Genomic DNA, 22,243 nt, shown 5'->3' with positions numbered 1-22,243 from the left:
CTTGCTGTTTCTGACTGATACATTTGAAATGGTGACTTTTCAAGGCAGTTGTCTTTTGATTCCCTTCACATAGCAGAGAATTCCTGCAAGAGCAGGGTGGTTATGGGAGGCACATTTAAAATTAAGTGTCCGATATTATTAGCAGTGGGTAGTATTTTATGAAGACCATACAGTTTTAAGTCCTTTATGTATTTGCTTGGGTTCTGTCTGAAATAGTTGTTGGCATCTTGGGAATTCATGGCTTAAATAATCTGTTGGGGAGGTATAGACTTGCTGGACATTTAAGCCTCTTGTTCAAGACAGGGTAAGCAAAAATGTATGTAGTTAATCTACTTGGAATTAGAGTATTTCTCAGAGGACTGGTCATACTTGTGCTCTTGGTCAGTTCTGTATGTGATGGCCTTTTTACAAATGAATTAGGTACTTGAACGCAGTTATAAAGATGAATAATGCATTTGCATAAAAAGATGGAAGACAATGTGAAAGCTTAATTTGACATCATCTTAAAATAAAGCTTTGCTCTGGGTTCGGTTTTATATAGAGGTGTAATCTTAAAGAATTACATCTCTTTTTCTTTCCTCCTGTACCAAAAAAAATGTTGATCAAAAACATTTTAGGGGGTTTGGGGTTTTTTTTGTTCTTGTAAACCGAAAAAAAATTGTTGCTGTCTGAGCTGGATGTTCTATTCATGTTCCAGTATGGAAAAGGTAAAGCTCCCTGACATTTTGAAATTTTAAAAGGAAGATAGCTAATAGAACTGCATACATTAATTACTTGTGTAAGTACTGTAAAGCCGTAACTGTTCTAAAAATACCATTGTATCATTATTTTTGTAGTATGGTTTCCTAAGTCAGCAGCTACTTTCCCCCTTAAAACTAGGGAAGCCACAGTTATTTTCCACAAAATGTAAGCCAGCGAAAGTGATAACATACTAGAGAAAGCTAATTGATGCCAGTGACCATTAAAAGTTGTTTGTTTTCTTTAAAGGAGCTCATTATATGTTGTATTCAGCAGTATTGTGAATCACAAGCTGGTCCGCAGTGTAATCTGCTACTATTTTTAAAGATGGCTTTCAAAATCATTTCAGGCTGTTGACATCTGGAAGCTGTAGCTCTTGGAGAGCCACTTAATATTTTTACCATTTGAATGTCCAGCCCTCCAGGAACTGAACATCCACTTTTTCAGACTCTGGCTTTATTTCTGTTTGTGCACATTTTTTCTAGGGGCTTAATTGGATGTTTGCTTACATTTACCCCATGTTGTAGATGTTTTTAAAATAGCAAAGAAATAGAGAAGCCTGGAAGAAAAAACACTTGCATTCTCCAACCAAAAAAACACTGCAACTGTCCAAACCAAACAAAACATCACCACCACTCCCAAAACAAAATGAAACAAACAAAATCACCTGTCCTTGATTATTGCGAAAATGTGTCCTGGATTTTTCTTTCAAAGACCAGATATTGGTGTAAAATATCTGGACAGGGATTCACTGAAGTAACTGTATTAAACACCAATGTATTCACTTTTTTTATTACTATGTTTAATGAATGTTTTGATGATATTATAGCTTGTCGTATATTCCTTTCCAGAGTAGAGAAGTTAACCACTGAAAATACGCCACCTCGAGAGGCAAATAATATTTCAAACCATCGGGTGCTAATTAAGCCAGAAACTCAAAATAACCAGAAAAACAAAGAGGTGATAAAAAATGAGGAGAAGAAAGCTTTGGAAGCCGAAAAATATGGATTTCAGAAAGTTGGGCAAGATAAACCATTAACGAAAATTAACAGTGTAAAGCTAAATCCCTTGGGATCTGAATACAGGACTTTACCCATAACCACAATTCAGGCTGGACACTTTAGACCAGTTCATTTAAATGGGTCTGAGAATAAGACTGTTGGTGTTGTCCTGGCAGACGCTGGAGATGGAGTTCAGCACAATGCATTTCAGTCACATCTGGAGTCTGAACGAGTTATGCAGAGAACTAATTCCATGCTGCAGTTGGAACAGTGGATTAAAATACAAAGAGGAAAAGGACAAGAAGAGGAAACAAGAGGGTAAGTAATATGTATTTTTTTTTTCTCCAGGCTTTCTAGCAAATAACACTTAGGCTTTTGTCCTGCTTAGATTCTTTAGGTTTTGATCTATATTAGATAAATATATAATTCATTGTTCTCTGTAAGAAGTGCCTGGATGATGTCTCACAACAGATTTATTGGAGTTACTCTTTTATTGACATTTGAGTGATTATTAATAAATTAAACTATATTAATAGCTTAGTTTATAAAAATGGCCAGAAACCCTTTTCAGGTATTAGAAATTTCCCTGTCCTAGCAGGGAGAAGGTGTCATCAATCGTAACAATTCTTTTTCCTCTTAAAGTTGGTTCATGAAATTGCCCTGTCTTCTGCATTTTTGTTCGTAAATACTTGTAATTATATTTTATTTAAAATTCTTCAAAAATATTCCAGGAAGCTTTTAAACTTGAAATAATCTTTAGCCGAAGAGAGAGAAGCTTTACCTAGGAGTAAGTCACAGAAATCTAACTAAATTGATGCTTAAAGCTTCTCTTCTCATAAAATTAAACATCTCCCAGTTCTAATATTGAGTTCCAGGACTTATTCATGAAGCTTTAATATTATGTCTGAATAACATTGAATCTTGTACCTGTAGCAATTTTTATGTCTGACAGAAGAGTAGGGACATTGCTTCCAGGCTGCCTTAGAGACAAACAGCTTTAGCAGTAAAGTATAAAAGTTTTTAATATTACATGAGATAGGAAGTAATGGAGATGCTATCGCAGGAGATATTTTGCAGAGCTGGAAATTAGGGATTTTGCATATAGATGGCATAGCAGAGCTTAAGACAGAACCAAGTTCAGAAAATGTGTTTTCTGCAAATTTCAAAATACGGGGTTTGGGAAGTTTTCAGTTTTTGAAAAAACTTGTAAAATTTACAGTAGTTTGGTTTACACTTGCCAAATTTGGTTGAACATTTCTTCATTGCCTTTAGTTGTTCATTAAATATACTTAGGAATTGTTAATATGTTGTTTCATTAAGTATTCAGCTTAAGTAGTTTGATCAAGTTTGAACTTGGAGTACAGAGAGTGACTTGCACACTCTGACTTTTATTAAGCATGCTTACGTAATGAGAACTGAGAAGGCTCTTTAAATGCAATTAGGTTTTCTAAATTGGACTGTAATACTTGCAACCCAAAAAGAGAAATTTGAGTACCTGTGCCATTTTTCAGTTGCGAACCCTAAAACTGATTTCATTGTGGGAATCAAATTGAGGGAAGTACTGTTAACAATATGTTATTAACATTATTTTGTTCTTGAATATAGAGGCCACTTATTGCTTAAATAAAGGTGTCACTGATAGCGCAAACAGTATAATGCAGTTCTGCATAAAAGTAGCAAACAGAAAAAGAATTGGCTTTGAGCTGTCTCTTTTTGCTTTGTCTGAAGTGGCCTTGAATAATGATCCAAATTTTTAATCTATAGTGATGTCTTTAGAATATGTTTTCACTTAAATTTGAAATTTTATTTTTGTTCAGATTGCCAGTTTCTGGCTGGAGACAGAAACTTAAGTAGAACTGAAGTTGGTGAATTAGAGTAGAAAGAAGCTCCAGTTTATGTTAAAGCTTAAGGTTGAGATAAGAGGCTGCTGGTAGTTGCACCTGTTCAACTCCTAACTTGAATTTTTGAGAAAAGTAGTTGTTACTTAATAGCATTGCAGAACTGAGCCCAGAAAAGTGGCTTTCCCAAATAGTCCAAATTGGACATCAGAAACAGTATTGCTACCCAACAATAATCCTAGAGACGACCTCTAAAGGTGTCTACAAGGAGTCTGTAAACTTGTGTGGAAGCCATTTTTTCCCATGGGAACATTTGTAGGGAGATTTTTTTAATGATAGTTGCAGAAATATATTGCAGCCTCTCATTATGAATGGAATGCCCCTGAACTTGGCACTGGTGAGGCCCCACCTTGAACCCTGTGTTCAGTTTTGGGCCCCTCACTACAAGAAGGACATTGAGGTGCTGGAGAGAGTTCAGAGAAGGGCAACAAAGCTGGTGAGGGGCCTGGAGCACAAGTCTTAGGAGGAGCAGCTGAGGGAACTGGGGCTGTTTAGCCTGGAGAAAAGGGGGCTGAGGGGAGACCTCATTGCTGTCTACAGCTACCTGAAAGGAGGTTGTAACATGGAGAGTGTTGGTCTCTTCTCCCAAGTAGCAAGTGACAGGACAAGAGAAAATGACCTCAGCTTGTGCCAGGGGAGGTTTAGATGGGATATTAGAAAAAAATTCTACAGGGAAAGGGTTCTCAGGCACTGGGAAAGGCTGCGCAGGGAGGTGGTGGACTCACCATCCCTGGAGGTGTTTAAAAGGCATTTAGATGAGGTTCTTAGGGACATGGTTTAGTGCCAGAGTTAGGTTATGGCTGCACTCAATGACCCTGAGGGGCTCTTGCAACCCAAACAATTCTATGATTCCATGACCTCTCTTGGTGGCCTCCCACAGGCTCCTGGTGTCGGGCTGGCGCAACAGCCCAAAGGACACCAGGCCCTCTGCTCCCCTCTCCCCCGGGGCTCGGAGCACAAGAGGTGGCACGTGGTCACGCTCTGGGGGCAGGGCCAAGGGATCCCGAGGGAAGAAGAGTCCACTCAACACTTGGCAGTCAGAAATTCCTTTATGGAGCCCTGGGAGACCGTGTGCAGGCGACTGGGCCTCCCGTTCCCACCGGGGGAATCTCTGGATGCTTTGCTCCCTCTCAGCCACTGTTGAGCGCAGGGGGCCGTGCCACTTGCAGGGCGTAAGGTCAACGGGGGGTCCCTGAGGAACCCCAACCCTCCTGGAACGTTCTTGCCACCGTCTCGTCAAGACCATCCCAGGCACGGGTTGAGAAGGCCCTGGAGCCCAGGGCTCAGGAGGCGAGGTGGCGGGCAGTCCCTGTGCCCAACGGGGCAGCCTTTCTCTTGGGCAAGAACCACGACAGGTAGGAGCGAGCCCCAGGAGAGGGGCCCTCAGACCCAACCACCCTCCTCCTTCTCCCACATTCAGGCATCTTTCAGGACACAGGCCCCCGCGCCCACACCTGCCACCTCTGACGTCACAGTCGCCACCATTGTGACATCATGCCTGTCACCACCACCTCACTGCCCTTTGTTCCAACCCTATAAAAGCGGGGGCCCCTGCAGTTGGCCCACAGTGCGAGGCCCTCGGACGCCAAGCATGCTTGGAAGAAAGAGGAGGCTGAGCAACCAGGCGGCTGGCTGCCCACCTCAGGGTGGGACGCCACAGAGCCGCTTCCCGGCACCACAGGGGAGCACGGCACCTCCCACTGGGAGCAAAGTCAGCCCTTGTGCCACAACTGCCGTCGATCTCGATTCTCTCATCGATGGCATGCGGTGCTTGACTCTGGGCCCACCAGCGAACGGTGTGGAGCCCAAACGTGTCTGCCTGCCGGGCAGCAGCGGGAGCAGCCAGGCGGGTGGCTGCCCAGCATGGCGTGGGAAGCCACAAAGCCGCTCCCCGCTACCATGGAGGAGCAAGACACGTCCCCGGAGGAGGAAGCCGAGGCAGCGGAGGAGGAGGAGGAGGGGGAGGAAGAGCAACATCACCCCGCGTGCCACGACCAGGATGGACATTACATCTTTGATCGCCGGCATGCAGCGCATGGCTGTGGGACCTCCAGTGACCGGCGGCGTGCAGCCCAAGCGTGTCTGCCTGCCAGGCAGCAGCCCGAGCAGCAAGGTGGATGGCTGCCCACCCTGGAGGAGGACGCGCGAGAGACGCACCGTGCGACTGGGACCTCCCGGGAGCCTGAGGAAGGCAAAGGAGCAGAGGTGGAAGAGGAACAGCCCTCCTCGTGCCAGGAGGGCCATTGCCCACACTCACATGAATGACATTGTGCAGCGAGCAGCCGTGGGCAGGCAGGGGAACAGCATGGGGCCACGGCGTGTCCATCTGCTGAGGCCCAGGTGTGACATCCCACCAAAGGACGACGTGGAGCCCATGGACGTGGATCCACCGGACTATGGCATGGGGCTGCTGGCTGTTCAGCCACCACAAGACACTGAAGAGCCCATGGAGGTGGATCCACCTCAATAACCATCATCCATGGCGCTGGCTCCACCTGCCACAGAGATCGTCTGGCAGTTCCCCAGCCATCCAGGCTCCCGTGCGTGACGTGGCGGCAACCAGTGTCGCAGGAGCTCCCGATCAGCTCCCCACTCCCATCCTCCACACCTTCATAACCGGACAATAAATTACAAGAAAAGAATAAAAATGCTTGTGTCCAAGCTTACTTGACACATGGCTGACTGCGTCTGACTACCCACATGATCAGGGTGTTGGACTCCCACGGAGTTTCAGGGCTCTCTGGTTCCTGACAGACACCAGGGCACCATCCTGGAAGTTTCTCTGGGACCTTAGGCTTTCTTCACGAAGCTTTTTGATGCCTGACTGGATAGAGGCCAGTTGAAAAACAGCAATCCAAATCTACATTTTCCTAGTGCTTGAGTGGTTCGTGATGCCATCTCTACTGGTCACGACTTTCTAGAACACTGTTTTGGTCAATGCCTGACTGAATACTGAGCCTCAGAGTCTTACCACTGCATGGCAGAGGATCAAATATGTTGGAATGTGCACAGTTTGTCATTTTTAAATACCTTCCAAAGCCGGCATGCTCAGAATGACTGTCCACCTGCCTCTCCCCTACCCATACGCACACACGCATGACCCCAGGCAGCGCTACAGGCTCAGGGAAGAGGGACTGGAAAGCTGCCTGGTAGAAAGGGATCTGGGGGTGTTGATTGACAGCCGGCTGAACATGAGCCAGCTGTGTGCCCAGGTGTCCAAAAGCACCAACAGCATCCTGCCTTGTATCAGGAACAGTGTGGCCAGCAGGACTAGGGAAGCTATTGTCCCCCTGTACTCGGTGCTGGTGAGGCCCCACCTTGAACCCTGTGTTCCGTTTTGGGCCCCTCACTACAAGAAGGACATTGAGGTGCTCGAGAGACTTCAGAGAAGGGCAACAAAGCTGGTGAGGGGCCTGGAGCACAAGTCTGATGAGGAGCGGCTGAGGGAACTGGGGCTGTTTAGCCTGGAGAAAAGGAGGCTGAGGGGAGACCTCATTGCTTTCTACAACTACCTGAAAGGAGGTTGTAACATGGAGGGTGTTGGTCTCTTCTCCCAAGCAGCAAGTGACATGACAAGAGGAAATGACCTCAGCTTGTGCCAGGGGAGGTTTAGATGGGATATTAGAAAAAAATTCTACAGGGAAAGGGTTCTCAGGCACTGGGAAATGCTGCGCAGGGAGGTGGTGGACTCACCATCCCTGGAGGTGTTTAAAAGACACATGAATGAAGTTCTTAGGGACATGGTTTAGTTCCAGTGTTAGGTTAATTTTTGGACTTGATGACGTTAAGGGTCTCTTCCAACTCTAAAATGATTCTATGATACTATGACTGCTTGGCTGGCTGCAGCAGTCTCCCTGGTATGCAAGGCAGCTATAAGCTGCAATGCTGTCTAGAGTTGTTTTTTGGATTTGACTAGAATGACATTTTTTGTGAAAATCGACAGGACGTTTGTGAATCTGTTTTGATTTTATCATATGATGTAAAACAAGGCTTAAATTGAGGCAATTGGGCTTTTTACAGTTTACATTGTTTACCAATGAAAGATGGATATGTTGTCTTCCTAAATGTTCTAGAATATAAGTAACTGCATGCAGAGTTTAAATTGCTGTCTTTGCAGAGTAAGAACTTCAGACAGCTTTTCTTCCAATTTTGGGGATATTTAAAGGAGCCATCAGAATTACATTGCCTATTTAATTAGTAAAATGGGAGAGGAGCTTCAGTGAGTGAGGTGTATCTCGTACCAGATATCTTCATGAAAATGTCAGGCTTGTGAATAGCTAAAATAATATTCTGAAAGTCTGAAATTGGACACAAAAGTATCTTGGTTGTTTGTTTTTTAAATATGGAGATGGAGGAAGGCCCTTATCGTTAATGGTATGTTACATGAAGAAATTCAGACGTATTTAAGCAGGTTTTGCAGCAAAATAATAGGATTTAGAATCCATTTTCTTTTCTCATATATATATATATATATATAATTTTTTTTTTTTTTTCTGTGCGAATGCAAAGCTGTCCGATCTACAAAATGGGGATAATACTTCATTAATTCTTGGAAAGCTTGAGGAACTGTAGCAGATTTTGTATGTAAAGCTCTTTATAGCAGTTTCATGTCCAAAATGTTACAGGTATCATAAATACTCAGCTTAACTATTTTTAGTGAAAAGTGGTTTTTGCCCACATCAATTTCCAATGTAGTTATTCCATAAAGATCTAGGATCCATAATGCTCGTTTACCTTGCCATTTGCCCTGCATAATTTCTTTAATGTTTTTGTGGCACTGAATTTATTCAAAACCATCTTCAGATTCTGGTGGCTTGTGGTGGCAGGGATTTTAGTGTTTGAATTAATCTGGGGTGTAGCTAGAAGCTGCTGCCCTCTGATGGCTGAATCGTGTCCAATTTGAGATCAGGTTTGGTATCTCTGGGGAAGCATCTATCATAGATGTGTTCAGTAGCAAAAGGCTTTAAGAGGTGCTCATCTGAATTTTAGATAAGGGTTGTATTAATCAATGTTTATGACCTAGATTTTGTCCTCTGAAAAAATAAGAAATGCTTTGTCATACTTAGGCATGCATCGATACTCGATATGGAAAATTTTGCATTTTAAGTAATGCTGAAAGTTGCTAAATGACTGTAGCACTCCAGAATTTTAACGTGACAGCAAATCAAAGAGTAAGCCTTTGAATTCATATCTGAGTTGAAAAGCAATAAAGTATTATTCTTAAACAAAGAAGTATTTTGCAATTTGTTTTGCTTGAATAGCAGATATGGAATGACTTATCCTTTATAATTGCAAAATACAATTTCATTAGACGGTTATTGCTATTTTTTATTGGTCTGCTGTTACTGGTTTGTTTTGGGTTTTTTTTGTCCACAGTGATTGCTCAAGATTTTCTGAGGGAAACAACAGGGCTCATATGGAAACAATATAGAACTTCAAAGCGTTCAAAAATTTGACCTATCCAGCATATAAACAAGTGACAGGATTTGATCTAAAGTTGACACTACTAGACAACCTGGTAAAAAGAGGAAATGTGAATTGTACAGTCAAGCATCTAATCAGAAATAGGATCCAGTTTCTGCTGCTACAGTGCATTCAATCAGTATAGTTGATTCTTTAGTCATCATCTTGATTTTCTTGCACGTTTTACAAATGGTACTTGTAGCATTAAATAAAAATAAAAATAAAAAGAAGAAGAGTTGGCTAGATGAACCTAACCAATATTGAAGGAGTTTATATTGCCGTAATATTAGTGCTGTCCACTAATAAAAGGAAATTTTGTGTTTCAGCGTAATCTCATACCAGACGTTACCAAGAAACATGCCAAGCCACCGACCTCAAGTTTTGCCCCGGTACCCAGAAGGCTACAGAACGCTGCCCAGGAACAGCAAAGCCCGGCCTGAGAGCCTCTGCAGCATCGCGCCAGCAGCTTATGACAGAGCCGTGGGACCCGTAACCGCCGAAGAAAAACGGAGGTCGATGCGGGATGACACGATGTGGCAGCTCTATGAGTGGCAGCAACGTCAGTTTTACAATAAGCAAACGACTCTTACTAGACACAGTACTTTAAGTAGCCCAAAAACTATGATTAATATTTCTGATCAGCCAATGCATTCGATTCCCACCTCGCCTTCTCATGGTTCAATTGCTGGCTTCCAAGGATATTCCCCACAGCGGACCTACAGATCAGAAGTGTCTTCACCAGTGCAAAGAGGAGATGTGACTATTGATCGCAGACACAAGACACATCATACTAAGGTAAAATACTAATTTTAATAGTCAAAATTCTTATTTACAAGGTTTTTTAGTAAAAAGTGTACCATTTCTGTAAAACTCACGTTGCACTATGGTATATTTTATTATAATGAAGATTACATTAGTGTTTTAATGGAGAATGGTTTGATTTTTAAAAGCATGTAAAAATCTAAAGGTCGTAAAAATATATTTTTCTAATACCCTAGTGAAAACTTGTCCTGTTATTACTATCCATGATATTACGTTTCTCTAAAGGAAAGGAGTCAACAGGCAAATTATTCAGAATAGTTTGTTGTATGTACAGACATCTTTCTTCCTTCTAGCTTTTTTAGCTGGAACTCTTAATAGGACTAAAAATCCCACATTTCTTTCCATGTGCTGTTTTCTGTTCTTCAGCCACAAGTGTGGTTGCTATGGGTTCCAGCAGAGAGCCGAGTGTAGTTGCTCTTTTGATGCCTTTGAGCTATTAGGGAGATCACTGAAGATGATCAGAGTCTATTTGCACAGAACGTTAGTGCCTGACTAGCGTAACTTTGCTAGTCTTCATCAGTGAAAGATAAAGAATTATTTGGGTGCCATATGTGGATCTGCTATATCCATCATGCTTGTGTTATGCATATTTTTTAATAGATTGGACATTACAGAAAAAATATTCAAGGTGAATGTAAAACTAGACCTTTATGAAATGCTCCTGAAGCTTTTTGCTAAATATTTACCTCAGTTGTCTTTATGTCTCTTGATGCAGGAAAAATATTTAACTGCACTTTAAAGCAATGTAAACATCTTACAGTTGTTCACTAAGTCTTCTTTTTGGAAAGTTCTTAGATCCTTATCGACAAAGGAGTCATTTTGTTTTGAGATCCCTTGTCTCAACTGCACTGGAAATTTAGTAACCAGTGCTTGTCACAAATCTGAGAAATCCCACTAGGGTCAGTGCTGCAGAGCATGTGCTTACTTGTCCTTTCAGCCGTGTTTTGCTTTCTCATATTTCATTCCTTCTGGAACACTTTATGCTAGTATTTAATGTCATATTTAGCATCTTTTATACAAGATTCCTTTTTACCTTTGGTTTTTCTTGCCATCTGGTTTGTGTTTTTTCAGTTATACAACTAGCATCTTCCATTAGCTTAGAAACAAAAACCTGTTCTTAAGAGGTGGGGAATTTAAAGACTGTTTGAAATCATTAAGGTAAATTTAAGATTTCAACTCCATCTATATAGAGACCTTAGGTTTTTAACAGCTTTCAAGTGGTGGGTGAAAAACTAAAATTGTTGTTGTTTACATGGGCTATGATTAGGGCAACAGCTGCGAGGGAGGACTGTTAATTAAATGAATTATGAAAGCTGGGTTATTTCTAGAAGTTAGAGGAAGCCTGCTCAAGTGTCCTAGATGGTAGATCAGCAGGGAGCATAACTGGCCAAAGCTGACACAAATCATAGCAAATTTGTCATGAGCATGAAGGTGGCTGGACTTTTTTTTTTTCTCATTTAATAATTGTTGAGTATTTAGACAACTATGGATCATACTGCGCTGTTTTGTTTTTGTACAGCATGTCTTTGTGCCCGACAGAAGGTCAATGCCAGCAGGTCTGAGTTTACAGCCTGTTACTCCTCAGAGCCTCCAAGGCAAAACAGTGAGTTGCATTTTCATTTGGTAGATCAGTTTTTTCTTAAGAATAATTATTTAAGTATGAGGAGGGAACACTGAAGTCTTAATCTATTCAAAACTTGCATTAAATGTAGCCTTTTTTAATAATCAGGGATTTTAAAAGCAAATGAAGTAGTATTCTGTAGTTAAATTGAATTCTGAGAATATTGTGTAGCTGCTGACTCCAAATTTTCTTTAAGAAATACAGATGATAATTTTTTTTTAAAACATCTTCGCTACATTACAGAAATTCCTGGGAGAGAGTAGTATACATCACAGAACACTTGCTTCAACATTAAGTATTTAGAAAATCCTAGAAATAAAGTTTTTTGGAAAGCATAAGGATACTAAAACTGCATTTAGTAAAATTTTGTCCTTTCTGACATCTCACATTTTTCTGTGAGAGTCGAAACCCTCATTGAAGTTATTTCATCAAAGTAATGTTGGGGAATGTTGTCCACCTTCCTAATTGAAACATGACCCTTAGCCAAAAGCTAAGCAACTGTCCTAAATTTACTGCATTTGTTCATGAGTTTTTGTCTCCTTTCCACAATCTCCATCTGAAATTACTGTTTGAGGCAATTATGAATTGAGAATATAGATTTTGAAGTGTCCTGTGGGCAGCAGCTCCCCAGTCGATTCTTCCACTGCCTTGACCCCTGTTTCTTGCACTTCCCAGCATGAATCCCTGGTGCCTTCAGCAACTTTCGGGTTGGCCTTTGGCAGCTGGTGCCTTGTCTCTGTGCCTTGTGTTCTGCAGATGGTTCTTTGGGTTCGTGGCCCCACCAGCTCTCCTGGGGCTGATGAGCAGGGTAGGGGCCAAGGAGGCCCAAGCTTCTGCCTGTAGAAACCAGAAGTCCTGCCCACAGCACAAGTGTTGCAGGGGCCGGAGGAGGAAACCTGTAGGTAGCTCTTTAAACAAAATTCAGCGTTGCAGTTGTTGCAAGAGTCCCATGAGCTGTATCAAAAGCACAACACTTAGAGCGGTGTCGAAAATGTTTGCAACATGATGGATGTCTATAGTGGAGAAGGAGTTACTATTAGATGGGCTCCTCTATGGGAAAAAAAGTTTCCTTGCAAACATTGTATTTAAGTACCATTAAATAAATGCACTAAAACCAGGCTCTTGCAGGGCATACCAAGAAGAGTTTTGATCTTGAAAAGGTGATTCATTGTTCCTTTTGTTTGAAGATGCTGCTTTCAGTTCTCTTATTTCTAAAATTAAGTTTTCTCGTGCTTTGAAATGATATTAATTTTCAGATTGAAAGCATTGTCATTGATTTTTGGAGAGAACTTGAAAATGTGTCATATAGCAGTCTAGATTCTTATGCTTAGTCTCTGAAATAAAGTATTTTAAATCGAGGTATTGAAAGAGTACTATAAGAGAGAGATGGGCCATTAGACAATTTGGCTTTGGTGTTGGTTTTCTCTCAAAGTAAATGGTTTTGACAACTGAAGCTATGTGGAAATCCCTTGCTCCCTCTTGTGGGCTGCTTTGGAACGGGCTCACAACGGTGGCAGTGCCACGCTTACCCTCACGGATTTTTCTTCTTTATTCTAAGAAGTTGGTATTCATTTTCCAGTAATTTAATATTTGGTTCTTTGGAACTTTTTTCTTACTTCTTTGCTTTGGGGCAATCCTATGACTGTGGGAGAGAGCAGGTGGGGTTTTAGGGTTTATTTGGTGTTTGGGTGTATTTTGGTGTTGGTTTTTTTAACTCGCAGAACTTGTGAGAAAATCAAAGTGCTGGATGAATACTTAACCTCTTATAAGATTGAATTCTGGAGAAGTGTAAGAAACAGAAGCAAACAGGAACATAACAAAAATACTTGTGATGTTAAGTGTTATGGGGTTTCTTTTTCTTTTGTTTTGGATTTTTTTTAAGTATTGTTAATAGGAATGGTTCCCAGGAATGGTTCAGATAGAGTTTCCCAAACTGATCTAAACTGATCTGTGTGGAATTACCTGACAAATACCCATTTGAGTGTGACTGCATTTCCATTATATATATAATATTGGGGTTTAAATCCTATTCTTCATCCCTTCCTAAGGCTGTATTGTACATCCTAGTCATAAAAGTAAAGCAGTAAATTAACTGGTAGCCTCAGACCCGTGGAAGGTGAGACGGAATATTATGTTTTGTCATGCTTGTGCAGTTTTATTTTGTGAAAGATGATTGTTTCTGACGTGGTTCAGTTATCTTGGGTTTTTTATTTACTCTGAATTTTGATGCATACGTTTGAAGAATTATTTTAGAAACTAAATTTTCTGGAGGGCAATTTTTGATTCTTTCACAAAGCTCAAATGGCTGTGTGCAGGTAATGATATCCTAAGGGCTGGTGTTGTCTCCGCCTTCACTTAAATTAATATCATCAATTCGATATGCCTGTCAGAAAAAGTTTGGGGGGTGTATCCTACAATATCCTCACGTTTTTGTCGTTTATACAGAACGTTACAATATTATGGCTTTTTGAGTAGTTAAAATGTAACCCTTCATTATATATTTGAAAGTGGTCAATTTGGGAAAAATGGTATATCTTTTGTTGAATCACTATAGAAAATTTTTGTAAGAAAGATGCTAAGAACCCTTATTTTGTTTAAGTGTTGTTTAGGATTTAAATTAACCTTTTTTCTACTCTTTGGCTTCTCACACTGCACTCCTTCAGCCAGAGGAGCTCACGCTGCTGCTAATAAAGCTGAGACGGCAGCAAGCGGAACTGAGTAGTATCCGGGAACACACACTAGCACAGCTCATGCAACTAAAGCTTGAGGCCAGCAGCCCAAAGGTCAGCTATAAAGCAATGTGTGTCATGTACCATTCTTGCTAACTTGTAGTCATTCATTAATCAAAGTTTGCCTTGTACCGTTAATGCAAAGTCTTCTGACTGCTATGGGAGTAGAATAGCCTAACATTGATTCTCTGTGTATGTGATGATCTGCTATTAACCCTTTGAGGTTTTACTCATAGCTGCTTGAAATTAGGAATATTTTAACATATATTGTAGTTAAGTTTCAAGTTTTAAAGGGTTTTAACCTATTGATATTATAAACAAAATTTAGCAGTGATAGATCATGAGATTCATTTCTTGTTTATAATGCCTCATATCATATGCAATCTTATTAGTAATCCATGTACAAAAATCAGGACATACTTAAAGCAGAGATTTATCAAAGGGTTTATAGTTGTCTGTGTAGTAGACATTTACATGAGCTTACTGTATTTTACGTGTAAAACCAAAATGTAATGTAGTAGTTTGTAGTCGTATTCGTGGCGAACTTTCATCACATTTGTTTCCAGATCAAAAGTTGCTAACAGTTCACCAAAAAAAAGCAGATAAAAGCAGTGTTATATTTCTATGTAAATCAGAAAGATCACTCTCAAGTTTACATCTTTTAAGACTCTTTTCATGCATTCTGCACCTTCTGTCCCTTTCCTTTTCCCCTCTGACTGCTGCCTGCTAGAATGAGATTCTTTCACATCACCTTCAAAGGAATGCCATATATTTGGATCATCAGGTGGGGTTTGCAATTTTCTTGTGTGTTTTCATTTCTTAATGCTTTTTGCCTGCTCTTATCAAGCTGGAAATGTTTGGGGAGAGGGATTTTCAGTGCTTTTCATGAAGCTGGCTATTTAATAGATGCCCTTTTTAAGTAACACAGAATATCTTGATTACAAATTTGACTTGTAATAGAAGAAATCCTCAGTTTAAAATTCATCAGAATACAGTAGCCACTCACCAATTAATTATTCTCTTCTTCATTTTCTTCTAATAATAACACTAACTGTAGCATTTTACCATCTTTAACCAAACTCAGAATATATTTCCAAACTTGTATGACACACATGCAATTTATAGAAAATGAGTACTTCTGAAAATTTAGGTTTTCAAATTAAGAAGAGCTAGATGTTTCTACAGGACATTAAATGAAAAGTCAAAAAATGTTTTAAACAAATCATAGCATGGCTTATTACTTTTTCTCCTTTTGTTCAGTTATTTCTTAAAGATTTACTTAAGTAAAAGATTTTACTTCATTAAAATTTCTGATAACTTGTGGAGTGAGGGTACAATTCTGTCTTCACTAACATAATTGACTGCGAAGTGAAGAATTGTGATATCACATACCTCTTTTTATGGCTTTGTTGCATGATCAAATGGGACTTCTTCACAAGTTTTGTGCGAGAAGGTTTTAAATGGGAAATTTTTGCTAGCACTTATAAGAAACAGTCATAAATGCTTAGAAGAAATATAAGTTAAAAATGTAAAAATCACTACAGCCTTTCCTTCTTTAATATTCTTTCTTCTAATGACATTTTTCTGTCTTACATGCTTAAACCAACTGTTCCTAAAACTTTTATGTCCTACATGTTCATATAATAGGATTTCAATGAGTTAATTAAAAACCACCCATGCACATAGAGACATGAACACACATACACACGTTTCGTTCACCCAGTGACTTTATTTTCCTATTATCTCTTGGAAACAAGGTGTGAATTGTGACCAGTTCAGTTAGATGGCAATGCATTTCTAAACATCTCTGTCTTATCTTAAAGGGCTGCAGGAGATCCAAAACAGTAGGGAAAAACTGCTTGCTAAATTGGGCCAAAATATTTCATCCAGCTCATATATTTCCAGGTTATAATGTTTTGAAATAAGGGAATAATTCTGTCTTCAACAATGTAGCTTGTTGCCAAGAAAGGATAACTCTCCATGTGGAGTGTAAAACTATGTACCATGCTGTTGCTTGATTAGCCAAGCTTGTGAGTATGACAGGATTAAACAGAGACAATTGCCTATGTTTAATATGCAGAGTGGTAAAAAGAATCTTCTTTTTACTTGCATCAGATAAAATTTAGAAATGTAGTGTGATGTGATGTGATGTGATGTGACAAACATTAATTTAGGCAAGTGTCTAAATTTTGTAAATGTGCTGTAATTAGCCCTACCAGAGGTGCAAGAAATCACTGCCTTTCTTACAGTAAGAAAACATTATCAAGTCTAAAATATATTACCTTAATCACAAAATAATGAAAGAGCAAGTTAGAATACTTGTCCAAATTTCTGATCAGTGTTTCTTTTTGCCCCTTCTTTGAATATAATACTGCATACCTACCTGTATGAAATAAAGGCCCCTGAGTATTTTTGCTTGGAGTACCACTGCTTCTAGGGGTAGTATCTCATTTATATCTTTCTATTACTTTGTCTGTTATTAGTTTTCCTTTATGTCGAAAAGAAAAAAAAAAAATCAAAGTTTCTTTTAGTGTAATTGAGGCCTTTCCTCCTCATTATCTGCATCTGTAATCAGCTCGGATAACAGCTTGCCCTCCATGAATTTTAAATGCCCAGCGTACTTAAATTAGATATTTCCACTAGTATTTAATCTCTGAAAATAGTGCCAAAATCTGCTTTGCCTAAAGCCTGTGGTGGAACTCCAGTTATCTTCAACTCTCACCTTTTTGGTCACAAAGAATTCAGTACCATACATAACAATAATGAGTAAGTTCATACACAGGTGAATTTTCAGGCAGACTAAATTTCACGTGTAGGGAGGATAACTGAGTTGTTGTCTACTGGTTAGGTGGTTTTCTTATGAAGACTCAAGAATATCCCATAGCCTGTTTTAAATCATATTTCTTTTTTGTGCTGCCACTTCCTTTTGAGATGCTTACAAATTCTTGTGTTACACTTTTCAATGTTTTTGTATTATGCTTTCAGAATTTTTGTTGTTGTCGTTGGGGTTCAGAGATAGGGAAAAAAGAGATCAAAGAGGCTGACACACATATATGCAGCCATATGATTTCTTTGATGCCTTATGACCAAAAGAATTATTTTCGAGCATCCTATTTTTAAAGTGATGTTGTGAACCACTCTGCTGGCTCAAGGTTCATAGAGAGGCAGAAGAAGGCATTTGCATTCTAGGAAGTGATTCTTTGGACACAGCTAGCAACCCTGGGCAATAATGATTTGTTTGCCAACCTGGGGCATTTTATGAGGGCACATATAATCTCAGTCCTGTCTGTTATAAAATTTTAAGGGGTCACTTACTGTGTATTACTAAGTCCAAGACAGCAATCTCCTTAATATGTTTGTACCCAGTAATTACAATAACAGTAACAAAAAGTAGGAACTTTTTTTTTTTTTTTCAAATAAGAGCTAGACACACTTATTTTTCTCCTTTGTAAATAAAACTGTGGCAGGAGGTCCCACTTGAATCTTTCTGTTACTGTGGAGAATCCCAGCAAACCAGTCTTTTAGTACAATTCTGAATCTTATATTGATAGTACAACTTTTCTTTGGCTGAAAAACCCTTTTCTACTGAGCTCAAGCTATCTATGTAAAACTCTTCAGGTGTGTTGTCGTATTGATCTCAGCATATCCCAGGTTGATTTGTCACAGTAGAAGCTCTACTAAATTTCGTTTAGTCTTTCATTCCTGAGTTATTTATGTAAATAGCATAGGTGTTAAGTAATTCATATACTACTGCTGGTACTTTTGGTTTTAGTTTCTTTCCGTTTTCAAAGGGTGCATAAAAATAGATAGAACGTGAACAAGAAGTTGACAAATAAAGGAGTGAAGGTCCCACAGCCAGTGTCCACACTGTTTTGGTGTTCTGTTTCTGTTCTCTGCACTACCCTGTTTCTGAGATTCTGAGGGTGGTTTTGGGAAAAGGTAGTAAATTAAGAGAGGCTCGAATAGTGCAAGGGAGTTTGGACAAAGCTAACACATGTCCTGGATCATATCTGATATCTTGTGTTTCAGCCTAAACTTTGATGTCCTATATTGTAACATATAGGATACTACTCTTACTTGTATTTTTCAGGTTATTTGGGAAAGGTAGAGTGAGCTGACCCAGCCACAACTGTTGTTCTTTCTGTTGCCTTTTGTTTTTTCCCCCTCCCCAGAGGCAGAAGGGAGGCTCAGGGACAGAGGCTCTATAGGGTGAAAGAAAGACTGCTGGAGGCAGCATTGCTGTAAAAAGAAGGCAGGAAGGAAAAGTGTTTTTTCCTTCTTTTTCTGGACAGAAGATTAAAGAGCAGAGGAAGGGTGGGAGGAAAGCTTGATCAGGTCCCATGATCACTGCTTTTACCGTCAGGAAGCTTGAGAGGAAATGGGTAAAACTGCCAGTCTGAGCTCAGTCTTTTGTTACCCGTAACATATGGTCTTGTCTCATCAGTGAGGTCAGCTCTACTGGTGGGGAGCCACTATTCCAGCTGATTGCTACCATCAGAACAGCATATACTGAAATGTCATCTGTGTTGGGTGTTATCAAACACAGACAATAATTTAGGAAAGGGAACTAAGAGGAAAATTGTCAACAGCTTGGCTTAACAGTTTAAAACACAAAATACCCACTCGGATGCTTGCTCATAAATAATGTAGCTGTTCATATAGATCATATGTCAAGGAGGTGGGATTTTTTTCATTGCTTCCAACTGGAAAATGTTTTTATATACTACATCGGTGAAGATAAAAGCAACGATGAAGCATCACTTTTGGGGAGACAGAGTTATTTACTAGAAGAAGAAAGTGATAAAGCCAAGGCTGCTGGATTTTTTTTTGGTTTTACTGCTGTGTTGCCCTGTGGCATCAGGCAGTTCATGCCTCAGTATGCTTAGGAAAATCTTAATTCCCATTTTCATGACTTCTGTAATTGGAGAGACTGAGAAAAATACTAGAAGTATTATATATAGCATCTAAAAGGTGTTCTTCACTGTACTAAAACTTTTTTTTTTTTGAGAGAGAGAGAGAGAAAATCAATATTTGTCCTTGAGCCATTTATTCAATGTGAATAGTGTCCCAGCTTCAGTTTGGGAGTAGCCTTGTGATAATGCTTTAAGAACACAAAACTTCTCCAAATGTACAAGTTAGTTTTTTTCCTAAATAATTAGGGGAAAGAAATTCCAAAAGGCATCAAAAACTCAGGCTTTCTGTTGCATTTCAAGCAGTGAAACAAAACCTTGCCATGCAAATTCATGGTGAGTGCATATATACACATAGAGACACTTAAAGATCATAAATATTCATACACATACTTCCTTCCTGTGTAACCATACTGGAAACAGGTAGTGCTAAAGTTTCCAACAAAAATAGGAGGGCGATTGTGCGTTAAATGACTTTTCAGTTTCTTTTGGAGAGGAAAACTGTCTGGTTTCGTATTTTTACACTTACTTTTAGGAAAGTCTGATTTTTAAAACCAAAAGTCCCATACTACTACTGAAATCCTAAATGTATCCAATTTTTACTGTAATAATCAAAGTATCTTGTTTTGACATTTGCACACACATCAATAAACACTGATTACTGTATAAAAGATCTGACCAGTTCCAAACCAGTTTTACACCCATATATGCAGTTGAATAAATACAATGAGTAATGATTCAAAGTTTCTGAGTATAAATCAGTATAGTATATAAAGGCATTTGGGAATACATGAACATATGTCTAAACCTCACTTCAATATTCAGAGGCTGGGAATGCTTTTATCTTTTTAATGTACATTGAGCTATTAAATGTATAGTTTAAAAGATTTTCTCATACAGGTTTGAGTGTTCCTATTGCATAATCCGATAATACTTTACAATATTGTGCAAAGCTGAACTTACCGTAAGCATTTTTATTTTTAAAAAGGGAGACTTGTGAATAAATATTACATTGGTTTTGAGCATTTATGTGTTTTGGATACATTTGTTTGATATTTTGAAACGTTTCAGATGTTGATATTACTGAATGACGGAATATATAAAAAGCACGGGATAAAGTGTAATCTACTGCATTATTAGAAAAAATTAAAGTAGAGGCTATATTTTACAGTGTCGTCTTTCAAATCTAGCCATGCTGTAAACTGATGTTTGCTGTATGCTCCTCCTGATTTGAAATAGATGAAAGAGAATGAACCTTTAATCACCATGGTTCACACTATGATTGAGAACTCGGCGCTAAGACCGCAACTGTACCAGCAAGTAAGGTCTTGGATAGTGAATGAAATTGCTTTATCATCTGCGAAAATTTTCCTTAGTGACAGTTTTGGTTGTTCCTCAGATTTGTTCATAACATTGGTGTTTCTCTTATTTGCTTTGGAAAACCACAAGTCATCCATGCTTTATAAAATGCTGCAGTATCGTTAGCATGGCTTTTGCTGCGTTTTTGTTGTTAACTATTAAATGTACACTTTTGAATAACTTTTTCTGTCTAGATGATTTAATTAGTTGATGTTTTATGCAGGTGTCCAGTAAATTCATCAAACTTCCAATAAGCTTCCAACATTTGTCTTAGCATGATTCTCTGCAATTAGTGTTCAAAGGTGCTTCTTTCTTTTGACCACTACAGAAGCATGTGAGTGGTGTTTACCTGGTCATTTCTGGCAATTTTGTTTTGTTCTAGGAAGTGGATTTACAAGTTTTTGTTTGCACCTACCAAGCCTTTAGCCACTGAAGAAAGGAAGGATCAAAATTACTTTGATCTGGGGATTGTAAATCCAAAAGGCAGTGTCTGTTCATAAAGTCACAGCAGACTTAACCGTGCACACTTACAGAGTATCTAGTGATGGTTGTAAATGGTAAGATGGAAGAAGCATCAGAAATGTGAATGGAAATATTGTTTCTGAGTTGAGACCTGCATTAACTTATGAGCATGGCCAATACCTATCTGTTGGCACTGCAGCGTCTTAGGGATACTGGGGCTTAATAGCTCCTGTCACATACAGCAAATGTTTAAGAAGTTTCTAGCCTCAGCCACACAAAGATGTTGTTCTTATGTGAATTACTATGATATTTTGCAACATATGAGGTGCGCAACTCTGGCTGCCAGTCAGAAGGGAATATCTGACCAGTTCCCTTACACGTGTATTTATGCCCTTGTAAGCCACAATGACATATAAAGGTTGCATAGTTTGAAGTAAGGGAGGCGTTCTGCCACATAAACCAATCGTTTATTAGTGATAAATGCTTCGCCATGTTTCTAAAAAATGCCACAGCTTAATTTCATGTTTCATTTTATTTTGGAAGTCAACTCTGCTTGTGATCCAGAAGAGTTGCAAGAAATATCTCAGCTTTCCAAAGGAAGCTGGGTTGTGAGTGACTTTGATGTCAGGATCATCTGATTTGTGCTCCTATGTGCAAAGTAGGCGCTTTAACATTGAACCTGAAGAAACTGTTTGGGAAAGGAATGGGAGAACTAAGGTGCCCTTGAGCCTTAAATGAAATTGAGTGTTTGGGCTTTGTTTTAAAGAGTGTAGCTGTTACGATTTTTTGAAAGCAAATCAATTCTCTGTGATAGAGTATGTAAGACAAGTAAGTCAACAGAGATATAATGGACAGAGGTGCTTTGGATGTGTCAGGGTAAACTAGCTCAGCTCCTGATATTAACATCGTCACATTTGAGGTATAGCTGCACCTGGGCTAGCCTGCCTACTTATTTAGGGATACCAAAAAATTCCAGAGCACTGTCTTGGTGTAGCTGTGCTGTCAGCTAAGGTATTGCTGCACAGCACTTCCGTCACCTCATACACACACCTGCTGCTTCATATTTGACACTGAATAAGCACCTTTTTGGACATTCTTGTCAAAGACACAGTGAATCTAACAGGTCATGAAGACTGAGTAACCTTTTGTCACTAGAGATTTAGTCTCTTCAGGTCAGAGTGTTTGTGACATGTTGGGAGGCTTGTGCAGAAGAACCCATGTATTGCATAAGCTGGAGAGC

The 22,243-nt window shown here is 39.5% G+C and overlaps 1 protein-coding gene across 10 annotated transcripts in view; it reads left to right on the top strand.

Annotated features, from left to right (window-relative positions):
• PLEKHA5 (pleckstrin homology domain containing A5) overlaps positions 1–22,243 on the top strand; it is a 178,808-nt gene that overhangs the window by 129,484 nt on the left and 27,081 nt on the right. For 3 of the 10 annotated variants that reach the window (XM_082054113.1, XM_082054106.1, XM_082054108.1), the window contains exons 10-15: positions 1,590–2,057; positions 9,427–9,895; positions 11,442–11,525; positions 14,207–14,326; positions 15,003–15,056; positions 20,422–20,502. In XM_082054113.1, the coding sequence (XP_081910239.1) occupies positions 1,590–2,057; positions 9,427–9,895; positions 11,442–11,525; positions 14,207–14,326; positions 15,003–15,056; positions 20,422–20,502 (1,276 nt within the window). The remainder of the gene's footprint in view (positions 1–1,589; positions 2,058–9,426; positions 9,896–11,441; positions 11,526–14,206; positions 14,327–15,002; positions 15,057–20,421; positions 20,503–22,243) is intronic. The other 7 variants (XM_082054110.1, XM_082054114.1, XM_082054111.1 and 4 more) reach the window with 4 other exon arrangements.

The sequence above is a fragment of the Streptopelia decaocto genome (genome assembly GCF_964273445.1).
Source record: "Streptopelia decaocto genome assembly, chromosome: 1".
Taxonomy (NCBI): Eukaryota; Metazoa; Chordata; class Aves; order Columbiformes; family Columbidae; genus Streptopelia; species Streptopelia decaocto.
The sequence above is the reverse complement of the archived record's forward strand: the minus strand, read 5'-3'. Positions and strand labels throughout refer to the sequence as shown.